Source organism: Festucalex cinctus, chromosome 4 (assembly GCF_051991245.1).
Source record: "Festucalex cinctus isolate MCC-2025b chromosome 4, RoL_Fcin_1.0, whole genome shotgun sequence".
NCBI classification, from domain to species: Eukaryota; Metazoa; Chordata; class Actinopteri; order Syngnathiformes; family Syngnathidae; genus Festucalex; species Festucalex cinctus.
In genome coordinates, this window is record NC_135414.1 from 9,773,083 (window position 1) to 9,792,614 (window position 19,532).

Below are 19,532 nucleotides of genomic sequence, written 5' to 3' on the forward strand. Positions count from 1 at the left end.
TAGGGCCGGCGCGTCTCTTTGAACCGATCGTGTTTCTCACGGTGTGAAGGGCGTGTGCGCGTAGACGGAGTTGTGCGCGGAGTTCAACAGGGCATGTGTGAAAGTGGAATGAAAGGATGTAATGAGGGATTTAGGCTGTCAAAATGAAGCTCGCGGTGAAAAGATGCAAAAGGCTATGTTTGATGATGATGATGATGATGATGATGATGATGAATGCTGATGCTTTGTGGCTAGCTGACCTCAGAGAGGCATCACTAAATCACTTTCCTATTATTTAGAACTATATAGTGGTGTATGGTTTTCTGGTTAATATTGCATTAGTGAAATGTGAAAATTCAGCAGTTTTTTATCAATGTCAGAGGGCGGCCATTTTGCCACTTGCTGTCGAGTGAAAATTACATCACAGTTGCTCAAGTTTCAGGTAACAACCAATCACAGATCAGCTTCAGAAAATTGGTGAGCTGTGATTGGTTGTTGCCTGAGGCCTGAGCAACTGTGATGTCATCTTCAGTCGACAGCAAGTGGCACAATGGCCACCCCTTGCGTTGGATAAAAACGGATGCATTTTGCTACTTAACTCATACACACAAATATAGTATTAACCAGAATGTCATGTTTAGACTAGTGAGGTCACATAAAACATTGTCAAGAAATGTTTACAGCATGTGCAACCCTGATCAGCCATTGTCGGGAAATACAATTGACACTGGAAGCAGAGGTGGCTGCCTTCACAGCCTGTGATTCAATTGAATTTCGTGAGCTGCTGTCACCAGGCTCGGGTGAGGGATGTCAGCCTGCTCTGCCCATTCGAACGACTTTCTAATCATAAAAGCAAGCCAATGAGGCTTTGGGGAGGAAGGCATTGTGAGGTGCACTAAATTCCTTGGAGCAAATTACCAATGTTTGAGCAGCAAGGAGGTAATCTGCTGATAGGGAGCAAAGGGCAAGAGACGGGAGGAAGGGGGCGGATCTGCTCCAAGCTTCACTTTTCTGGAGGTCAACTCCATTCATAACTGATAGAACAAACTCTGAACCGTTTTCAACGTGTTCAGTATTAGTGCTGGGCAGTCTGACCTGTTTGGGCTCAATTACATAGGCTATGCTGCATAATATGACTATTTCCATTTTTTTTTTTAAGTGTCAAACAGAATTATGGCAAACAGTTCTTGCAAGTTCCCAAATTCATTTTTAGCAGATGATCCTGCTCCTTTTTTTGTTTTAAAATGGCATTAGTTTGCATTAAGCAGAGGTCTAATTAACTTAGCCTCTTCCGTCCAGTTATTATGCTTTTATATGGTTTGTGTGCAATTCTAGGTCATAAACGTTTAATAGCATCTTGGATGGCCGTGAGAATGAAGCGAGTCGTTAATATAAATGATTTAAATACTGCACACGGTGTTCTTTCTTTGCTGCGTCCTCCAATCTGCAATATTTTGAGGCTCAGATTGTTTGTGTCACAATTGATCCCAATATTAAATATAAAAATACAGTTTAGAGAATGCAAGTTTTGCTGAAAATCTTGTGTGAATATTGAAGACGTGAAGACTCACTGAAATGCTGTAGAATTAATTGTTGAAATGTAGACAGTAAGAGTTGCAAATTTGAATGATTTGATCCTGTTGACAAATGCAGAAGCAGGAGTAGATACACATCTCTCTAATTATATTACAAATTATAAAATTCCCAATATATTCTGCATGAAATGAACAGTTTGAATTTGGAATGAATGGAATGTATAAGGAACTTCTTTGTTGAACGTCTGGTCTCATTCACTTCAATATCTTTGTGTGTGTGTGTGACTGGAAAATGTGAATTGAAAAATTCCTCACATGTGAATTTTGTGACTCTTTTCAAGTTTTATTGGTAAATGAAATGGAAATAATAGACAAATGTGGAAGGAGAAACAGTTAAAATGATCCTGAAAAATGTTAAATGCATTCAAAAATTAAGCATTAGCCTATACTGGCTTTATATTGACATTTGTGGCCAATTAAGTGTGCAATTTAAGGGTGGAGATCTGACACCCGATTCATATGCAGTACTGCAGCGTAACAATTGACTAATCTTCTAATGTAGCCTTCCCTGCAGTTGAAGGTGTTTGCAGTCGGGACAAGGGTTGGACATTACCTCACTCGCAATACTTTCCAGAGGGGGGTCTTGAGAAACGAGCGGGTAATTAGCTGATTAGAGGCCCGTCAGAGCCAATCCCGACCGGCCCCCACCTCGGCCTGCAGGGGTGGATGGACGGATTGACGGATGAATGAGTGGAGGGAGGGAGGAAGTGTGGAGTTGAGGTTGAAGACGGACACCTTCCCAGTCGGCACGCTAAGTAAACTCACTTTGCAAGACCACGGTGGGCAAACAAACAGTAATCTGCCAGCAGGAGTTACTGCAACGTGACATATGCGTGCGTTAATTGCATCAGGTGAATGCGCCCCGCAGGTGTGCACTCTCTAAACTTGTTGACTTCTTTCAAACTCGTCATGGAGAAATCGAAAAACTTTCGCATCGACGCCCTGCTCGCAGACGAGCCCAACCGCGCCAGCCGAGACCGAGACGTGTCCCCGGGCCTGAGCTGCGACAGTCCGGCGGGGAGCCCCGTGTCCTGCCGCCGCGGGGACACGCCGCCCCCTCGGGCCGCCTCGCACCTCCACGCGTCCGGAATGATCCCAAAAGCGAGTGTGCTCAATCTCGCTCACCCTGGACTGGCTTCCATGCCGCAGGCTGCCATCCCGGGCATGTACCCGGCGGCGCCCATCTACCCGTTGTCGGCTCTGGGTGGTCAGCACCCTGCCTTCGCCTACACCGGCTTTACGCAGCTGACTCACGCCTACCCGGAGCACCTGAAGGCGGCCGCGGCCATGGCGGGCTCGGTGCCCCTGGAGCACTGGATCCGGGCAGGGATTATGATGCCAAGACTGCCAGATTACAGCGGTGAGTCTTTTTCAACTGTTGAGTTTTTGTTTGTTTGTTTGTTTGTTTGTTTTGAGTATCTTTGATATGAATTTAGGACCACCATGTAGTGACCAAAATGATAATGGCTAATAGGCATATTATAGCCTAAGTGTTCATTTAATAAAAAAAAAAGTAGGCTATATTTAATATTATTGTTTAGACACTGTAATACTACTAAAAGTGAAAAAGTATAGGCCTATATAATTGTATTAACAAGAGAACTGAATTTAAAAATGTATTGCCCTGAATTCATATAACTTTGACATTCCTCCTTTGGACATTTCATTAAATGATTCTTTTACTGAGAGAAAGAAGATATTTCATTATTATTAAAATGTCCACTTACTATTCAAGTTTATCATTAGGTCAAATTGGGTTTTTGTATCATTTTTCTTTTCGACAAAAAAATGTCAACATTAAATAAGTAGGATGGATTAATAGACAAACCCGGACCACTGTATGTTATTTTATTGCATTATAATAGCTTCAACCAGTCACAAAAGGGCATTAGTTACATTAGTTAGCAGTATTGGAAAACTTTGCTTCTCAGCTATATTTCAGTAAAGGTCGTTTTATGGATTGCAAATAAACAAAACCCATTATGGAAACCTTGCGTTTTTTATTTCTGTCTGCCTTCAAAGCACTTTAGCACTGTCTCCTTATTCACCTTTCCTGAAGACGCATGCATCATCAGGAGCAACTCAGAGTTCAGTAGGCCCATCATAAGCCAAAACTAGCTTGTTTCATATTTTTGTGTACTTAAGTACGTTTGTACTATTTTTTTTTAACTTTTCTGTCAGTGTTAGTAATATATCCTTATATTCCTCTTTATTAGACTTGCTCATATTTTCCTTTTGCCCCTTCTGTGCCTCTATAAAGCGCAAACCGATGAAAACTGTCTCAGTGTGACAAAGTAACTAATAAACAAACACCTAAAACGTTTTGTAGTTAATCAATAAAATCCCAAAGCCGTCATTGAATTTTCATTAAGTTAATGGCACGCTTGTGATTTTATGGCCTGTACGGCCCCAGCATCTGCTTCTGCTGTGCTGCCCAGCGTCAACAATAAACTGCAGTCAAGCCTTACAGCTAATGACGACCGCAGTGCTGCCATATGTGTCTACTTATACAAAAATGATACTGAGCTTCCTGTGTCCTTGGTGTCAGCATTTGGCCCAAGATTTCACATTCGTGTAAAACTTCTCTAAGATGGCAGATCAATTGAGTGGATTTGTATTGCAAGAATGAAAAGATAATGGATAGGGGTGGTCAAACTGTGCCGCAGTATTTTTTTTATTTTTTTAGCAGCCCACGGAAAATAGTGCACAATAACATTTGACTATGCAGGCTATGCTATTTAAAAAGAACAAGTTTGAAGTCAGTTTGAAAAGTGAGGGTGTGAAAAAAAAAACGGGTGTATGTAGTGGGTGGGTCGGGGGGGGGGGGGGGGGTCAGGGTGCTATGCTAGCCACATTCTTCATGGAGGTGACACCCCTGACAACTTAAAACTTAATGATAAAAAATAAGTAGTATTTAGAGCAGTGATTATCAAATTGTGGTACACAGGCTCCCTCTAGTGGTACACAAAATAATCAATTACTAAATTGTACTTAATTGTACTTTTAAATTAATACATTAATACATTTGCATTAAATCCTTAAAGGGCAAGTCAACCCCAACGTTTATTTTCTAAACAAAACAATGTGATTATTATAGTGTTTGAGTTGGGCAACAAATCCAACAGTTTTATGTCCATCTCAGTAGGCGGCCATTTTTACAGCAAGTGGCAAAACGGCCGCCCCGTGAGATGGCTAAAAACGGGTGGATTTTGTGGCTCAACTCATATTCCACAAATGCAATATTAATCAGATTATCATGTTTTGATTAATGGAAGCACATAGAACATAAAATATAATGTGATATAATAATGAATGAGGAAATGTTGGCTTTAACAATTTGTTCTCAACATCACTGTACATATGGCTGAAATTATTTGTGACAGTAAGTGTGCTCCTTTTGAAGGCCCCCAGTCTGGTCTGCTGGGAAAGTGTCGAAGGCCTCGCACGGCCTTCACCAGCCAGCAGCTGCTGGAGCTCGAGAACCAATTCAAGCTCAACAAGTACCTGTCCAGACCCAAACGCTTCGAAGTGGCCACCTCTCTTATGTTGACAGAAACGCAGGTGGGAGAGAAAATATTTGCAATATCTAGTTTAGTTTTAATTTGCTATACTGATTCTAATCCCTCATGGGGGAAATGTCATTGAATTGTGTGTATGTCTAAACACAACTGTACAATATTTTAAAGTAATCTTGTGTTATCTGTGGCCTTTTGCTCAGGTCAAGATCTGGTTCCAAAACCGGAGAATGAAGTGGAAGCGAAGTCGGAAGGCTAAAGAGCAGGCCAGTGCTTGCGGCCAGTCTGAAGCCGCTGGAAAAGCATCTGGCAACAAACCCGGTGAGAAAAGGTCTCAGCATGGGAGTCCAGAGGACAGCGCTGTGGATCTGCTTTTGGAGGATGGTGATGACGAAGAAGAGGATGAAGAAGAAGAGGAGGAAGAGGAGGAAGAAGAAGAACCCCGGCACGGTTTTTCGGTGGTTGTGGGGAACCGAGTCGGGATGCCGCGATCCATGGACTTCTTGCAGCGCAGCGCCGACGTGGGCTTCAACCCGCACAGCCCTTTCACTGAAGATGAACTGGAGGGAGTGCAAGCAGGAGGAGGAGACAGGAAAATGGTGGCGGGACTGTGAAAAGACTGAACATTTCATTTCAGGGACACTCGCTTGAACATTTGTTGTTAACCCTTAAATACGGTTCATTTCCCTTGCACACACATTACATTTAGGGTATTGTCATTGCAGCCAAATTTCAAAATAGGTCAAATTTGACCTAAAGTATGTAAAGGTTAACAACACATGCACTTAATGCTGTTTTCTGGTTGGTGAAAATGTGAAAGGACGGTCACATGCAAACTCATCAAAGTACTACCATCATCATTGCTGCACCTTCAATTCGTCTCGTCTTCTCCATGCAGCCACTTCCTTAACTCGCAGCTGGGACCATATTGTAAGAAAAGTTGTGTATAAATATACACAAAGAGATACTGTTTGACTGACTTATGGTGCTTCAACTTCCAAAACATAATGGCTTTGGCACCATATGGGATGTTTTTTTGTTTGTTTGTTTTTTTAAATTATTGCTATTATTTTGAATGTGATGTTGCACTTTCACCTGTTTACTTTTTAAAAATTAAGCGTTTCCCATTTTTGTGTGGAAATGAATTTAAATTAATTTATTTGATTTGTTATAAAAATGGATCATAATGTATTTATCTTAGTCTTGTTTGTTGTTTAACAATATGAAAAAAAACAGTTGTTTGACGTGTTGATAATGTTCTCAATAAATACACTTGACTGAGCCATTGTTGAGGAATGTGATTAAACTTTAATAAATACAGTATGTATGGTCATTTACTTTTAAAAATGGACTCTGTAAATTGCTTGTTATTCTTTTTGTTGACGTAATATTGAAGAGAGAGAAACAACACAGATGCTGTATAAAATAAAATACAGTGGCTATATGCATGTTTATATTGTCTAAGCAGGTCAGTTGGATTCTTTGGGGTCCATGCAGCATTTGTGAGAAAACTCAGGAAATAAAGTTGATCATATTTAAAATGGAACATTTCTTCAGTGTCTATATTGTGTGTGCGTGTGTGTGTGTGTGTGGGTGTGTGTGTGTGTGTGTGTGTGTGTGTGTGTGTTCTTGTACATAATACATAGTGAGGACCAAAATACGTCTTTATCCAACAGAATGAGGACATTTTTGTGAAGTGAGGACATTTTGGGGGTAAGGGTTAGGTTTAGGCAATCATTTTTGATGGTTGGGGTTAGGGTAAGGCTCTAGGAAATGCATTATGTCAATGGATGTCCTCACAAAGATATATGAACAAGGATGTGTGTGTGTGTGTGTTTTTAATTTTTCTTTTATTTTTTTTTGCTTTAGTTGTGATGATAATGATGATGGAAGTGACTTTCTGTCTCCACTTATGTCACACCTTCTAAAGATGCTGTCTATTCTTGAGGGATTATAATCATCCATCCATTATCTGAACCGCTTGTCCTCACTAGGGTTGCGGGTGTGCTGGAGCCTATCCCATGCTCTCTTCAGGCATGTAGGCAGGGTACAGTAAACCTGAACTGGTTGTCATTAATATGTTAAAAAATTAGGTTCATGTAGCCACAAAAGACTACAAAATTCAATTGACAGGTTATCGGAGAGAAAGGTACCGATCTCGACGAAGACAATGCCAAAATATGCAGGTGGTCCTCGGTTTACAACTACTACAAATGTATACTTAAATTGGAACATAATTACTCTATCTTTAACCTACCTTTCAAAATTGTACACAGCAAAAATCGGAGTGTTACAGTTCAGAGTTACTCTGGGGAGTTGAAGTGTAATTTAGGTGATCCATAGGTGTTATTTCACAGAGTTGATCACCTTGTTAGATTAACTGTATTGGAGATGCAATAAAACTCTCTAGTTTGGGTAAGGGCGGCACGGTAGACGAGTGGTTAGCACGTCCGCTTCCTAGTTCTGAGGTCTCCGGTTCGAGTCCAGGCTCGGACCTTCCTGGGTGGAGTTTGCATGTTCTCCCCGTGCCCGCGTGGGTCTTCTCCGGGTACTCCGGTCTCCTCCCACATTCCAAAGACATGCATGGCAGGTTAATTGGGCGCTCCGAATTGTCCCTAGGTGTGCGTGTGAGTGTGGATGGTTGTTCGTCTCTGTGTGCCCTGCGATTGGCTGGCAACCAGTCCAGGGTGTCCCCCGCCTACTGCCCAGAGCCAGCTGAGATAGGCGCCAGCACCCCCCGTGACCCTTGTGAGGAATAAGCGGTCAAGAAAATGGATGGATGGATGGATAGTTTGGGTAAACCGACATTCAACAAAAATAGTTGGGTCCATGAAGTCTTTTTTTGGGGGTGGGGGGGGTGGGGGGATGTTTTAATCAAAATCAATACATTGTTGTAAGTGGTGGAATTGTTAAATACATGTTTCACTTTAACTATGAGTGTGGTGTCATTTTTATAGACTGTACAATCACCAGTGTAAAGCAACTCTTTTTAGTGTTTAAATAAATACACTAGATGGCGCAATATTTTATACTACTGGTGTAAAATCAACAGTGACCATGGTTGACTATGACTAATATAGTTGTCAAGGATCGTGGTGTTGTGGACCCAAATGCAGAAAGCAGTCCGGGAAGACAGGTTTGCTCACACAGTGTTTAATGAACTAGACAACCGGGCAGGATTACCAGTCCAAAGTGGCGACAGCAAATGAAATGATCCAGCAAAAACTGAACACAAACCAAGAACTAAATACAAGCAAAGAAATAAGATAATTAGCAACACCTGGACACAACACAAGTGGCTGAGGGAGCTGATTGGTAGACACGAGCTGACAAACAGGTGGACACAAAACCATAACGAGAAAGACATGAACCACAAGAAAACAAGACATACCATGAAGCAAAACTAAATAGGACACTAAACAAATATGGATCATGACACTAGTGTTACATTTCAACTATCATTAGAGTTGTTTTAAATAAATTAAAGTGTAAAAAAAATAACACTTTCAAAAGTGTTATTTTAACCAATTTTGTGTGGACCAATATAGAAATTCCATCCATCCATCCATCCATTTTTTTGACCGCTTATTCCTCACAAGGGTCGCGAGGGGTGCTGGCGCCTATCTCAGCTGGCTCTGGGCAGTTGGCGGGGGACACCCTGAACTGGTAGCCAGCCAATCGCAGGGCACATAGAGAAATATAGAAATTTGTGAAGTTAAATGTAATTGTAGCTGTTGAAATAACTGCTGATTTTTCTGTGAAAAACGATGATTGTAACTGAGGCGCTAACTGTTGTTCCTTACATCATATGGGTCAGTCAGTACCCCCACAACCCCTCTATACCCCCCACCAACTGCCCCTTATGCCAAAAATTGCTCACAACATTTTCAGTCACTTTTGCAAGGCACTTCATTTGGCGTGGCCACTTGCAGTAGGCCTATTATAATAGACTTAGACTTAGATTTAGACTTAGACTTGACTTTATTGATCCCTTTGGGATGGCTACCTCTGGGAAATTTACATGTCCAGCAGCAATGAGAACAGATAATAAAATAAAAAATTATTCAATCAATCAATAAATAAGGTTATTACACCAGAGATTGAATTAATAATAATAATAATAATAAGAAGAAGAAAAAATAAAATAAAAAATTAAATCAATCAATAAATAAGGTTATTACACGGGAGATTGAATTAAATAAATTAAAGTACAGTAAAGTGCCATATTTGTGAAGTGAAGTGCATGCTACACCCTCCTCCCCCCCCCAGTGAGGAGTTGTAGAGTACAATGGCACGGTGGACAAAGGAGTTCTTTAGTCTGTGGGTCCGGCACTTGGGGAGCATCAGCCTTCCACTGAACAGGCTCCTCTGACTGCTTATGACAGTGTAATAATATTATTAGGTAGCTATACTGCAATGTGAGTTAAAGGCTAATGCGGATCACATCAGCATCAGATCATAAAGCCTATACAATTAAGGAATATAATGAAATTTGGGTATTCTGAGGTATTATAGGCTACTATGCCCCACTGATTATTGCATCTGCATAAAACCGATTGCAATAAAAATGAATATAAAGTGGAATGGCATAAATCACATTTTTGAATTTATTTCATATGGTGGCAATACGCAGCTACTAATTCAGGCTTTAATTTTTTCAAAAGCTCTTGGATCGTACTTAATCGCTGAGGTTTACTGATAGCCACATAATTAAGTTAATGAATAGGAAGAATGATGTCACAGGGGTCCAACTAGATGAAAAAAGTGCGTGGAAATATATGCAGGGGATTTTCATTGGCCCAAAATGAGAGCATTTACGGTAATTCATTGTGGCTTAAAGGCATTCATATTCGTCTTCACGGTGCTTTTCTGGGATGGATGGATGGATGGATGGATGGATGGATGGATGGATGGATGGATGGATGGAGGTTATAAATTTCTTTTATTAGATGAGTCAAAGGACAAAACAATTATTTGCCAATATTAAATTTCAAATTAATATGTATTTATTTATTTATTTATTTTTATGTATAGGTTACATCAGTTGATCATAATGTGCATAGCAGCGAATCAATTATAGCTCATCGTGGGCTGCACTGCTGCATCATTGTATGTATCATCACAGCTCATAAGGCCTTATTATTATTGATTGGTTGATTATTAATACAATATGAACTCACCTTGGTTGTTGATTCCCATGACGCATTTCGTCTCGTTTCTTTCAAAAAATGCAGATGACCTTCTTTGACTCGGACCCATAATGCAGTTTGTCTATAAAGTGTTTCGCTGTCGTTTGAATCACTCACTCACAACCTCCCATCATCCCTTTCTTAGACAAATAAATCAGAAAAACATATTTCACACCATGGCATCAATCAGCAAAATGTGGAGCTCATTACTTGAATATGAACAGATTGTGTGATCTCTTAAGGTAATCACACGTTTCCCGGGCCCTTGTCACTTAACTAATGGACAGCAGGCGCCGAGTGACGGAGGAGCCCAATAAATTTACATCAGTCCTAGTCAAAACGTATGAAAAAAACCACCAGTTTTTTTGCCTGTAAAGTTTATTGAAAAGGGTGGGACCGTGGAAAATGTATTCACGCATGACATGTCACTTGATGCTTAGGAATAGTACTACGACGATGTGTTAGAATAGGCCCTATAGGCCTATATACACACGAACTGGAACTTGATGCTTCTTGACCATTTTCAAGACGACCAATGACAAATAAATGGACAATAATAATAATAATAATAATGATAATAAATAAATAAATATTCAATCTTTCTACATTTACATGACAAAACTGACAAATAAAGCAAATATTTTATGTTTTTACCATCTGCTTCAACATTTCTTGACCGGTTCTAAACCATTCCAGCTTGAAATGATTCAGTGATGCTAGCAGTTTCAGTTCAAAATAACTCTTCGGCATTCACACCTAATTTGCATTTTGTTAATGTGAAATTACAATAGATAAATAATTACTTAGATGTCCTTCAAAAATGTATATGAACCCGGAATTCAAATGATCGACGTTGTGAATATCCATTTGAAATTGTACACTAGGTATTATTTACAGTATAGGCTCCCAAACGTCCGTCAGGCATGCGCGCCATTAAAGTCCACAGCTGACCCCTGGTGGTGAAATGGCAGGAAGGCTATTGAGGAATTTCCCAGAAAAGGCAATGATAGGCTACTTGTATGTAAAACAAACAAACAAACATTAAATTAAAAATAATAATAAAAATCAATAAATACGCACGCACACACACATACTACATTTTTACGGGCAAAAAAAAAAGAATTTTAATGACCATGAAAATATATAGAACCTTCCATCCATCCATCCATCCATCCATTTTCTTGACGGCTTATTCCCCACAAGGGTCGCGCGGTATACAGAACCTATTATTTAAATTCATTCTAATTGCATTTTTAATTTTGCAATTGCATTTATATGTTCCCCAACACATATATGGGTGTACCTGATAATTGTGAATAGTTTTCATCTTGTATCTATTTCTATCTTTTATCTGTCAGTATAATCTAATCTAATCTAATCTAATCTAATCTAATCTAATCTAATCTAATCTAATCTAATCTAATCTAATCTAATCTAATCTAATCTAATCATCTCATCTAATATAATATAACATAATATAATATAATTAATACAATAGATGTCCTGGGTGCAAAAATGTAATTTTTATTGCTATTGTTTGATTGTTTGTTTGTTTTATTTGTCTGTTTGCTTGTTTTACATTTTATTATTCTTTATATTTTACAACTAAAGCTTTATAAATAAAAAGTCTTTAACATATTCGACAATTTACGGCTTTTATTATAGTTGATTAATTTGACAAAGTTGAATTTTGGATTTTAATTCTGCAGCAAAGACAAAAATCTGGGAGAAGAACGTTTTTGTTTGTAGATGTAAAAATAACGTCCACCACTTGGATGCGCTCGTGGAACGCCGAGGGGTCGTGTGACGTCAAAGGACAAGGGGCGGGACCTTAGCACTTTTGGAAGCACATGAGTGAAGAGGCATAAAGAAACATCGAAAAGCGTTTACAAGGTCCATTCACATTTAATCCTTCACGTTACGAGAACCATTGCTAAATTCCACGTTAACTGCGTTCTGACAATTTGTGCGTGAAAATGGCTTCCTCGGAACTCGGTGAGTTTTCTCCTCATCACACATTTGGTGTATTTATTTTATTTTATTTATTTTTTAAATAAACTTATTTCCATGCCTGGCGATTGTGTGGTTTGCAGCGCTAACGTCGCTAACATTAGCCAACGTGGTGCGTTTGTGTCTCACTCGAAATGTTGTTGACTTCCGCGAAAGTGAGGGGGAAAAAAACTTTTGTGTGTGTGTGTGTGTCGTGCAGCACTACTGAGTGTGTCAGATAAAAGTGGACTGCTGGAGTTTGGCAAAAGGCTCGTGGACTTGGGTTTGAGTCTGGTAGCATCAGGTGGGACAGCCAAAGCTTTGCGGGATGCTGGACTGACCGTCAGGTACACCATGTGGCCTATTGAAAGCTGTTTGAGTGCTTTTTCCACATCCTTGATGCCCAACTTGTATACCGACTTCACCAGTAAGACAGTTAAGGGCAGTAGTGGAACAAATGTCTCTGACTCTCACTAATAAACATTCTACTACTAGTGCCACATTTGCACTAGCTGCATATGAAGAATATCAAATACATTTTCAAACAGCTTTCCATAGTAGCCTTATCAACAATGTTATGTGTTTCGTGTCAGGGATGTGTCTGTGCTGACTGGACACCCAGAGATGCTGGGAGGCCGTGTGAAGACCCTCCATCCCGCAGTCCACGGCGGAATCCTGGCCAGAAAGACGGCCAGTGACACGGCAGATATGGACAAGCTGGGCTACAGTCTGGTCAGGTGAGAGCACAAGTAGAATAAAATACTCCGAACTATTTCACATATGCACGATTTGGTTAGCAAGGTCCATAGAAGCACGTGTGGTTGAGTTTAGCAGCATGATAATTGGAAACGTGTTGCTGCCACAAGCTGGTCTTGTGACTCTGGTTTGTCAGGTCAAGAGGGCTCTGATGTCATCTGACTTGTTACAAGTGAACAATGAAACTGATTAGCAACACTGATAGGTTATTGATTGACCGCGTGATTTTGTCTTTAGTGCTCTTTGACTTGGATTTATTGAGGATGTGCATTTTGAAGGTTGGGGTCTTTTGTTGTCCTCACATTCAAACTTATCATAATACTTAAAATTATTAAAACAAACTTTTTAAAGTATTCCTTTGTGTTTCTTCTGGTTCATACTTACAAAGTGAATTAATATTAAAACACACATCAGAATGTTCAATCAAACATATAATTTCATCTAATGAATTGCGCTAGCTTAATGCTAATATATAATGTGAAACACTATAAACTGGCTAACTAAATTAGCATAAACGTCAACAATAATTCAAAATCTTCAATTAACTTCGATTGTAGCCAACTTGGAGCTGCAGAACAGAAAAAAAAAAATACTCGCTGATGTCTTCTTTCTTCTCACTTAATTGCTGCATTTCTTTTATTAGAACTCAGTGCTGCTTGGCAAGTTGTGGCAAAGTGTGATACTACACTGAAGGCAAACAAATAAAAAAACTTATTGAGAAATTATCCTGTGGGTAAAAGTTACAAAAGTATGATAAGGCTCTCTTCTGTGCTCACCTCAAGGGTGGTCGTGTGCAACCTGTACCCATTTGTCAAAACTGTCGCCAACCCAGATGTTAAAGTGGAAGACGCTGTGGAGCAGATTGACATTGGTGAGTCGGATGTGCACATTGGGACGCTTGTATTGTAAACATCCGACATTGTTACATTGCTTAAAATGAATTTAAAATAAAAATGCTAACTGTCACCCTATTCCCTCTTTCAATAAGGTGGTGTAACTTTGCTGAGGGCAGCAGCTAAGAATCACGCACGGGTCACAATTGTCTGCGACCCTGCTGATTATTCACTGGTTGCCACGGAGATGGAGCGCTCTGAAGACAAGGATACCACACTGGAAACACGAAGGACACTGGCTCTCAAAGTAAAAAAAAAAAAAAAAAAAAAAAAAAAAACTTTACAATGTGAATACTTTTCTAAAGGGGGACTTCCATTTTCCCTGCATCTTTAAAATGTTGCTCTTCTTTAGGCTTTCACTCACACGGCCCAGTATGACGACGCTATTTCGGATTACTTCCGTGGACAGTATAGCCGAGGAGTTTCCCAGCTGCCTCTGCGCTACGGCATGAACCCGCATCAAGCCCCCGCCCAGCTGTACACGCTGCACTCGGCCCTCCCCCTCAAAGGTGCCCGCTTGACAATCACCTCCACTCCATTCAAAGGGATTGTGGGGAGTATTTCTTTTTCTACTGAGATTACATTTTCTAACTCAGGGTTGGGCAAAGTATGTGTGTGTGGCCCACCGAGTATTTACTGTAATATTTCTTGCATTCATTTAGCCTAAAATTGGTTAATTAAAATGTATTTATTTTTTATTTGTTCAACTCATTCATTGGTATTTTCAATGTAAATAATGAATTAAAAATAATAATAAACAATTTTACATTTACCAAAGTATTTATTTTATTAACTAATTGGTTTATTAATAATTATAAATACAATACAATTATTAGTAAAATACAGTACATACATTACTTCTGCACTGTCAATCAAAAGTTTGATTGATTTGATAGTGAACATTTTTTCTTTTTTTTTGTTATTTATAGTAACAAATGCAGTAGAGTAGTAATATAATTGTTTCGGCTTGTATAAATTATATATTAGGTTTTAAATATATTTTTATTAAATTGATTAATTTATTGTAAATAAAATAAACTGGAAGATAAAATATTTTGCTTTCTGCATAGATTTAACATTTTATAGACCTGACCAGAGTGTAGGAAATTGGTTAATATTAAAACCAACCATTTTAAAATGTTATCTGTATATTTTTTTATTTTTTTATTAAATAATGATTCATAATAAAACAAAGTAATAGTAAAATTTCACAAATACATTGCCGATTTCTTTTTGCATTTAATAATTATCTGATTCATTCTATTGAAGTAAATTATAAACCATTAAAATGATTTATTTTAATATTACAATGAACTTATCTTGCATAAGCATTTTGGAATGGCTTTTTAAACATTTTGGTATGTATTTGTGGTATTTTTTGTCCATTATTGTGGTTTAAGAATTAAGAAATGCTGTGGCCTGAAAGCAGCCTTCACTAGTCAATATTCCAAATATTTTCATTACACATTATACAATGTTACATCTTCAGAAAGAAGCTACAAATGAGCCCTTTATATTCCATTGATTTTTAAAAAAAATTTTTTTTAATTTCCCCCCCTAGTGGTCAATGGTTCCCCTGGCTTCATCAACTTGTGTGACGCCCTAAACGCTTGGCAGCTGGTCCGCGAACTGAGGAGCGCCCTCGGCGTGGCCGCTGCCGCGTCTTTCAAGCATGTCAGCCCGGCCGGTAAGATGGAGGGAAATTTTGAATGGGATGAAACTGCAATAATTTTTTATTTTATTTTTTGACTGAAGGAGCTGCAGTCGGAGTTCCTCTGACTGAGGAGGAGGCCAAAGTGTGCATGGTGCACGACATGTTGAAGGATCTCAGCCCGTTGGCCACCGCGTATGCTAGGGCGAGAGGTTGGAACAACTACTACTTTACGTACAGTAGCTCACAATTTTGAAGTACTTCATGCTGGTGTAGTATCAAATTCAAAATGTTGGCTATTGTGAAAACAGTGACACTAACGTAAGTTTATTTCGGTCTCATCAGACCGCAAGATATGGTTATGGTTGATGGTGTGTGATCTGAGTGCTAACAGGCATGACATCAAATGTGCAACATGCCTGCTCACAATTCACACCATGTAATTCACATGACACCGGGTAGAGAAAGTAGCAATGGGAACGTGCACCCATGAAAAAATATGCGAAAGTATTTACAAACAGCTAAGGGGTGTACTCACTTTCGTGATTTGCTATAGACATATTAAACAGTTGGTCATGCACATGTCATCTTTTTCTTTCTCAGGTTCTGACCGGATGTCTTCTTTCGGAGACTTCATTGCCGTTTCCGACGCGTGTGACGTTCCCACTGCCAAAATTATATCAAGAGAGGTAAAAACCACACGCTCGCCCTCCAATTGTTAATATATTGAAATGTTGTGCGTATGCGTCTCTTTCAGGTGTCTGATGGGATCATTGCACCAGGTTATGATGAAGAAGCACTCAAGATCTTGTCGAAAAAGAAAAATGGAAACTACTGCGTGCTTCAGGTGCCAAATTATTTCTTTATATTGAAGTTGTTTTGTTTTTAAATTGATGTATGTTTCAGAAGTTTAATTCATTCACTCCCAGCCATTTACTGATCATTTGATTTTGCAAGACCCACAGAATATTGTGGTCTATAGTTATAAATACATGGAACCTACCAAAAGAAAGATTAGGGACTCTTCTTTCATCAGGAAAAAAAAAAAAAGTATATTTGGATCTGTTTCCATTTTGCAGCAATTAGCATTAGGATATAGCTAGGTTTCATCAATATTCACATTCATGGTGACAAATAGAGCTTGTTGCAACATGGCCCTGGCTGACCTTTTATACTCTGCTGCCACCTGCTGGCTGTTTTTTTTTTTTTGGTCATAATTATCATTGCTTTAAAGGGATACTTGACTCATTGAGCCATTTTCAGCAGTAAAAAGTTAATATTTTGTCTATAATTAATGTGGTAACTTCATTATTTTTCATGTACAATTAGTATTTTTTTAAAAAGTAATTTTTCTACTTGCTTTGGACTGATATCACCTGTGCTGATGAAGTCGGTAACGTCCAATCATGGCTCAGTTTACTGACCAAACCCAGAAAACATCCATCCATCCATTTTCTTGACCGCTTATTCCTAACAAGTGTCGCGGGGGGTGCTGGCGCCTATCTCAGCTGACTCTGGGCAGTAGGCGGGGGACACCCTGGACTGGTTGCCAGCCAATCGCAGGGCAACCCAGAAAACAGTTGAGCCATGATTTGCCATTACCTAATTCTTCAGCACAGGTGATGTCATCATCAGTTGACAGCAAGTAGAAAAATTACTTAAAAAAAAATACTAATTGTACATGAAAAATAATGAAGTTACCAAATTAATTCTGGACAAAATATTAACTTTTCACTGCTGAAAATGGTTCAATGAGTCAAGTATCCCTTTAAGCCATCTCTTCATGTCAGAAGCTGCATCAAAGCTTTCTGTATGTGCTTGCATAAAAAAAAACCCCGTGTAAATACGTTTTTGGGAGTGAAGGACAAAGTATTAAAAAACGTGTTTACACGTTTTTGGCTTTGAGTTAAATCGTACAAACAATTGTGCAATTGTTGTACAGGGGCATCTACAGGCAGGAAAAATGCAACAAACTATTCATTCCTCACATTGTTGACTGTAATTAGCTACAGAGGACTTTGACATAGCTCCTTAGAGCGTACAAGTGTACCTAATGATGCGGCCAGCGCTTGCTCTTAATTGTAATCTTTTTGCCCTTGTCTGTCCTGGCTGAAGATGGACCCCAACTATGAGCCTGATGACACCGAGGTGCGAGTCTTGTTTGGCCTCTACCTCAAACAAAAAAGGAATGTCGCACTCATCAATCAGGAATTCTTCAGCAACGTCGTGTCCAAGGGCTCGGTGCGTACATGTTTCGGCCTCCTACCCCAAAGAGCTATCTTTGTCTTTTAACTTGATTTCTACTTTGACCCAAATGTGTTCATCAAGCTGTCTGAGGCGGCCGTGCGAGACCTCACTGTGGCCACCATCGCCGTCAAGTACACTCAGTCCAACTCGGTGTGCTACGCCAAAGACGGACAGGTAAGTCGCGGACGGGGAAAAACAACCCGACAATCGATCCCGATCTAACCGAGGCGTTTGTCGAGCAGGTGATCGGGATCGGCGCGGGGCAGCAGTCTCGCATCCACTGTACCAGACTGGCGGGTGACAAAGCCGACAACTGGTGGCTCAGGCACCATCCTCGTGTGCTGGGCATGAAGTTCCGCAGTGGCGTCAAGCGAGCCGAGATGGCAAACGCCATCGACCAGTATGTCAGTGGCACCATTGGAGAGGTAGAAATAAATTGACATTCTTTTTAGTCCCATTATTAATACAGTTTATTAAATAGCTCAGCACTATTGATTCCAAAGGCCATGCACAGGCAGGTTAGATGTTCATGTTTCACCAGGGTCCAGATTTGGCCGTTTGGAAATCAATGTACGAGGAGGTTCCCGAGCTTCTGTCGGAGACCGAAAAGAAGAACTGGATCAGCTCCCTGCAGGCGGTGGCCGTCAGCTCTGATGCCTTCTTCCCCTTCCGAGATAACATCGACCGGGCCAAACAGGTAAAATACATGCAACGATACGTTCGTCCATCCACGTTCCGCACATTCACTGCTGTGTCGTCGCAGAGCGGCGTCGAGTACATCGCAGCCCCGTCGGGTTCTGCTGCAGACCAGGTTGTGATTAACGCCTGCAACGAGCAGGGCATCACACTGGTGCACACCAACCGACGACTGTTCCACCACTGAGCGTTCGACTCAACTTCAAGCGGCACCTTTTCTCCATCACTGAGGAAATTAGAAACATTCCATCTTGTTGCTTTGCTTATGGTTTTCAACACTTGAAGTGCATTTCTGGCTTGTGAAACTGAGTGGTTCAAGTCATTAGAGCTCAGTAATGATTCAATGAGTAATAAACCATTGAGATCGTTCAAGTGTTTTTTCATTTTTCACTAAATTTGTTGAATGAAGTCATGTCTTCACTAGTGTTTAGGAACTAGCTGTACAGATGTGTACAGTGAACATCTTCTCCAATAAAGACCAGGAAGCCCCTTGCTCTTTTGGCAATAAACTGTAAAACTATAACATACAAAACATAACAGTACATTACAATCATGGTACTTGAAGTTTGAAACAATGTAGATTTGCATCATTTACTAAAATTAGCTGCAAATCCTACAAAAAAGGGATCGTTTTTAGCCGTTTGCATAATGCTAGTTTACATGGGTGCTATCATCGAAATGCTATGCTAACTAGCGGCTAGTAACTTATGTCACATAAAAACTTAAAACACAATTTCAGTAACCTAGGGCAAGCCAATACTCCTCAAACTAATATACTTACAGAGAGATATTTATGGAACCAAAAGTAAACTATATATAATGGGCTTTTAACACTGGATTAGCTGTGAAGCCGTGTTGGTCGGACCTTTGCCTGCTTGGAGTACAGTATAATTAATGCACTAAAGCACTCGAGGGTCAAACATACACAGGCGCAAACAACACTTTGTCCACTAGAGGGCAGTACAGAAGTTGTGAGACGCACAAACTATTTGTACGTCTCACAACTTCTGTATTGGTAGTCT

General features: G+C 39.8%; 2 protein-coding genes across 3 annotated transcripts; both read left to right on the top strand.

Moving 5' to 3' along the window:
* Window positions 1–2,275: 2,275 nt before the first annotated feature.
* Window positions 2,276–6,280, top strand: mnx2b (motor neuron and pancreas homeobox 2b). Of its 2 annotated transcripts, XM_077518502.1 has the most exons (4): window positions 2,276–2,934; window positions 4,736–4,738; window positions 4,978–5,135; window positions 5,293–6,280. In XM_077518502.1, the coding sequence occupies exons 1-4, from the start codon at window positions 2,430–2,432 to the stop codon at window positions 5,701–5,703; spliced, it is 1,077 nt and encodes a 358-aa protein (XP_077374628.1). In that variant the 5' UTR covers window positions 2,276–2,429; the 3' UTR covers window positions 5,704–6,280. The 2 variants fall into 2 exon arrangements, with proteins under 2 accessions (XP_077374628.1, XP_077374627.1); XM_077518501.1 differs by lacking the exon at window positions 4,736–4,738.
* A 5,826-nt stretch (window positions 6,281–12,106) lies between these two features.
* On the top strand, window positions 12,107–18,882 carry atic (5-aminoimidazole-4-carboxamide ribonucleotide formyltransferase/IMP cyclohydrolase). The gene is made up of 15 exons (XM_077518167.1): window positions 12,107–12,273; window positions 12,488–12,614; window positions 12,861–13,004; window positions 13,806–13,894; window positions 14,012–14,163; window positions 14,269–14,425; window positions 15,478–15,603; window positions 15,672–15,779; window positions 16,171–16,256; window positions 16,325–16,414; window positions 17,683–17,808; window positions 17,896–17,988; window positions 18,057–18,239; window positions 18,356–18,511; window positions 18,578–18,882. Exons 1-15 carry the CDS (start codon window positions 12,255–12,257, stop codon window positions 18,695–18,697), a joined length of 1,776 nt encoding a protein of 591 aa, XP_077374293.1. The 5' UTR covers window positions 12,107–12,254; the 3' UTR covers window positions 18,698–18,882.
* Window positions 18,883–19,532: the final 650 nt, after the last annotated feature.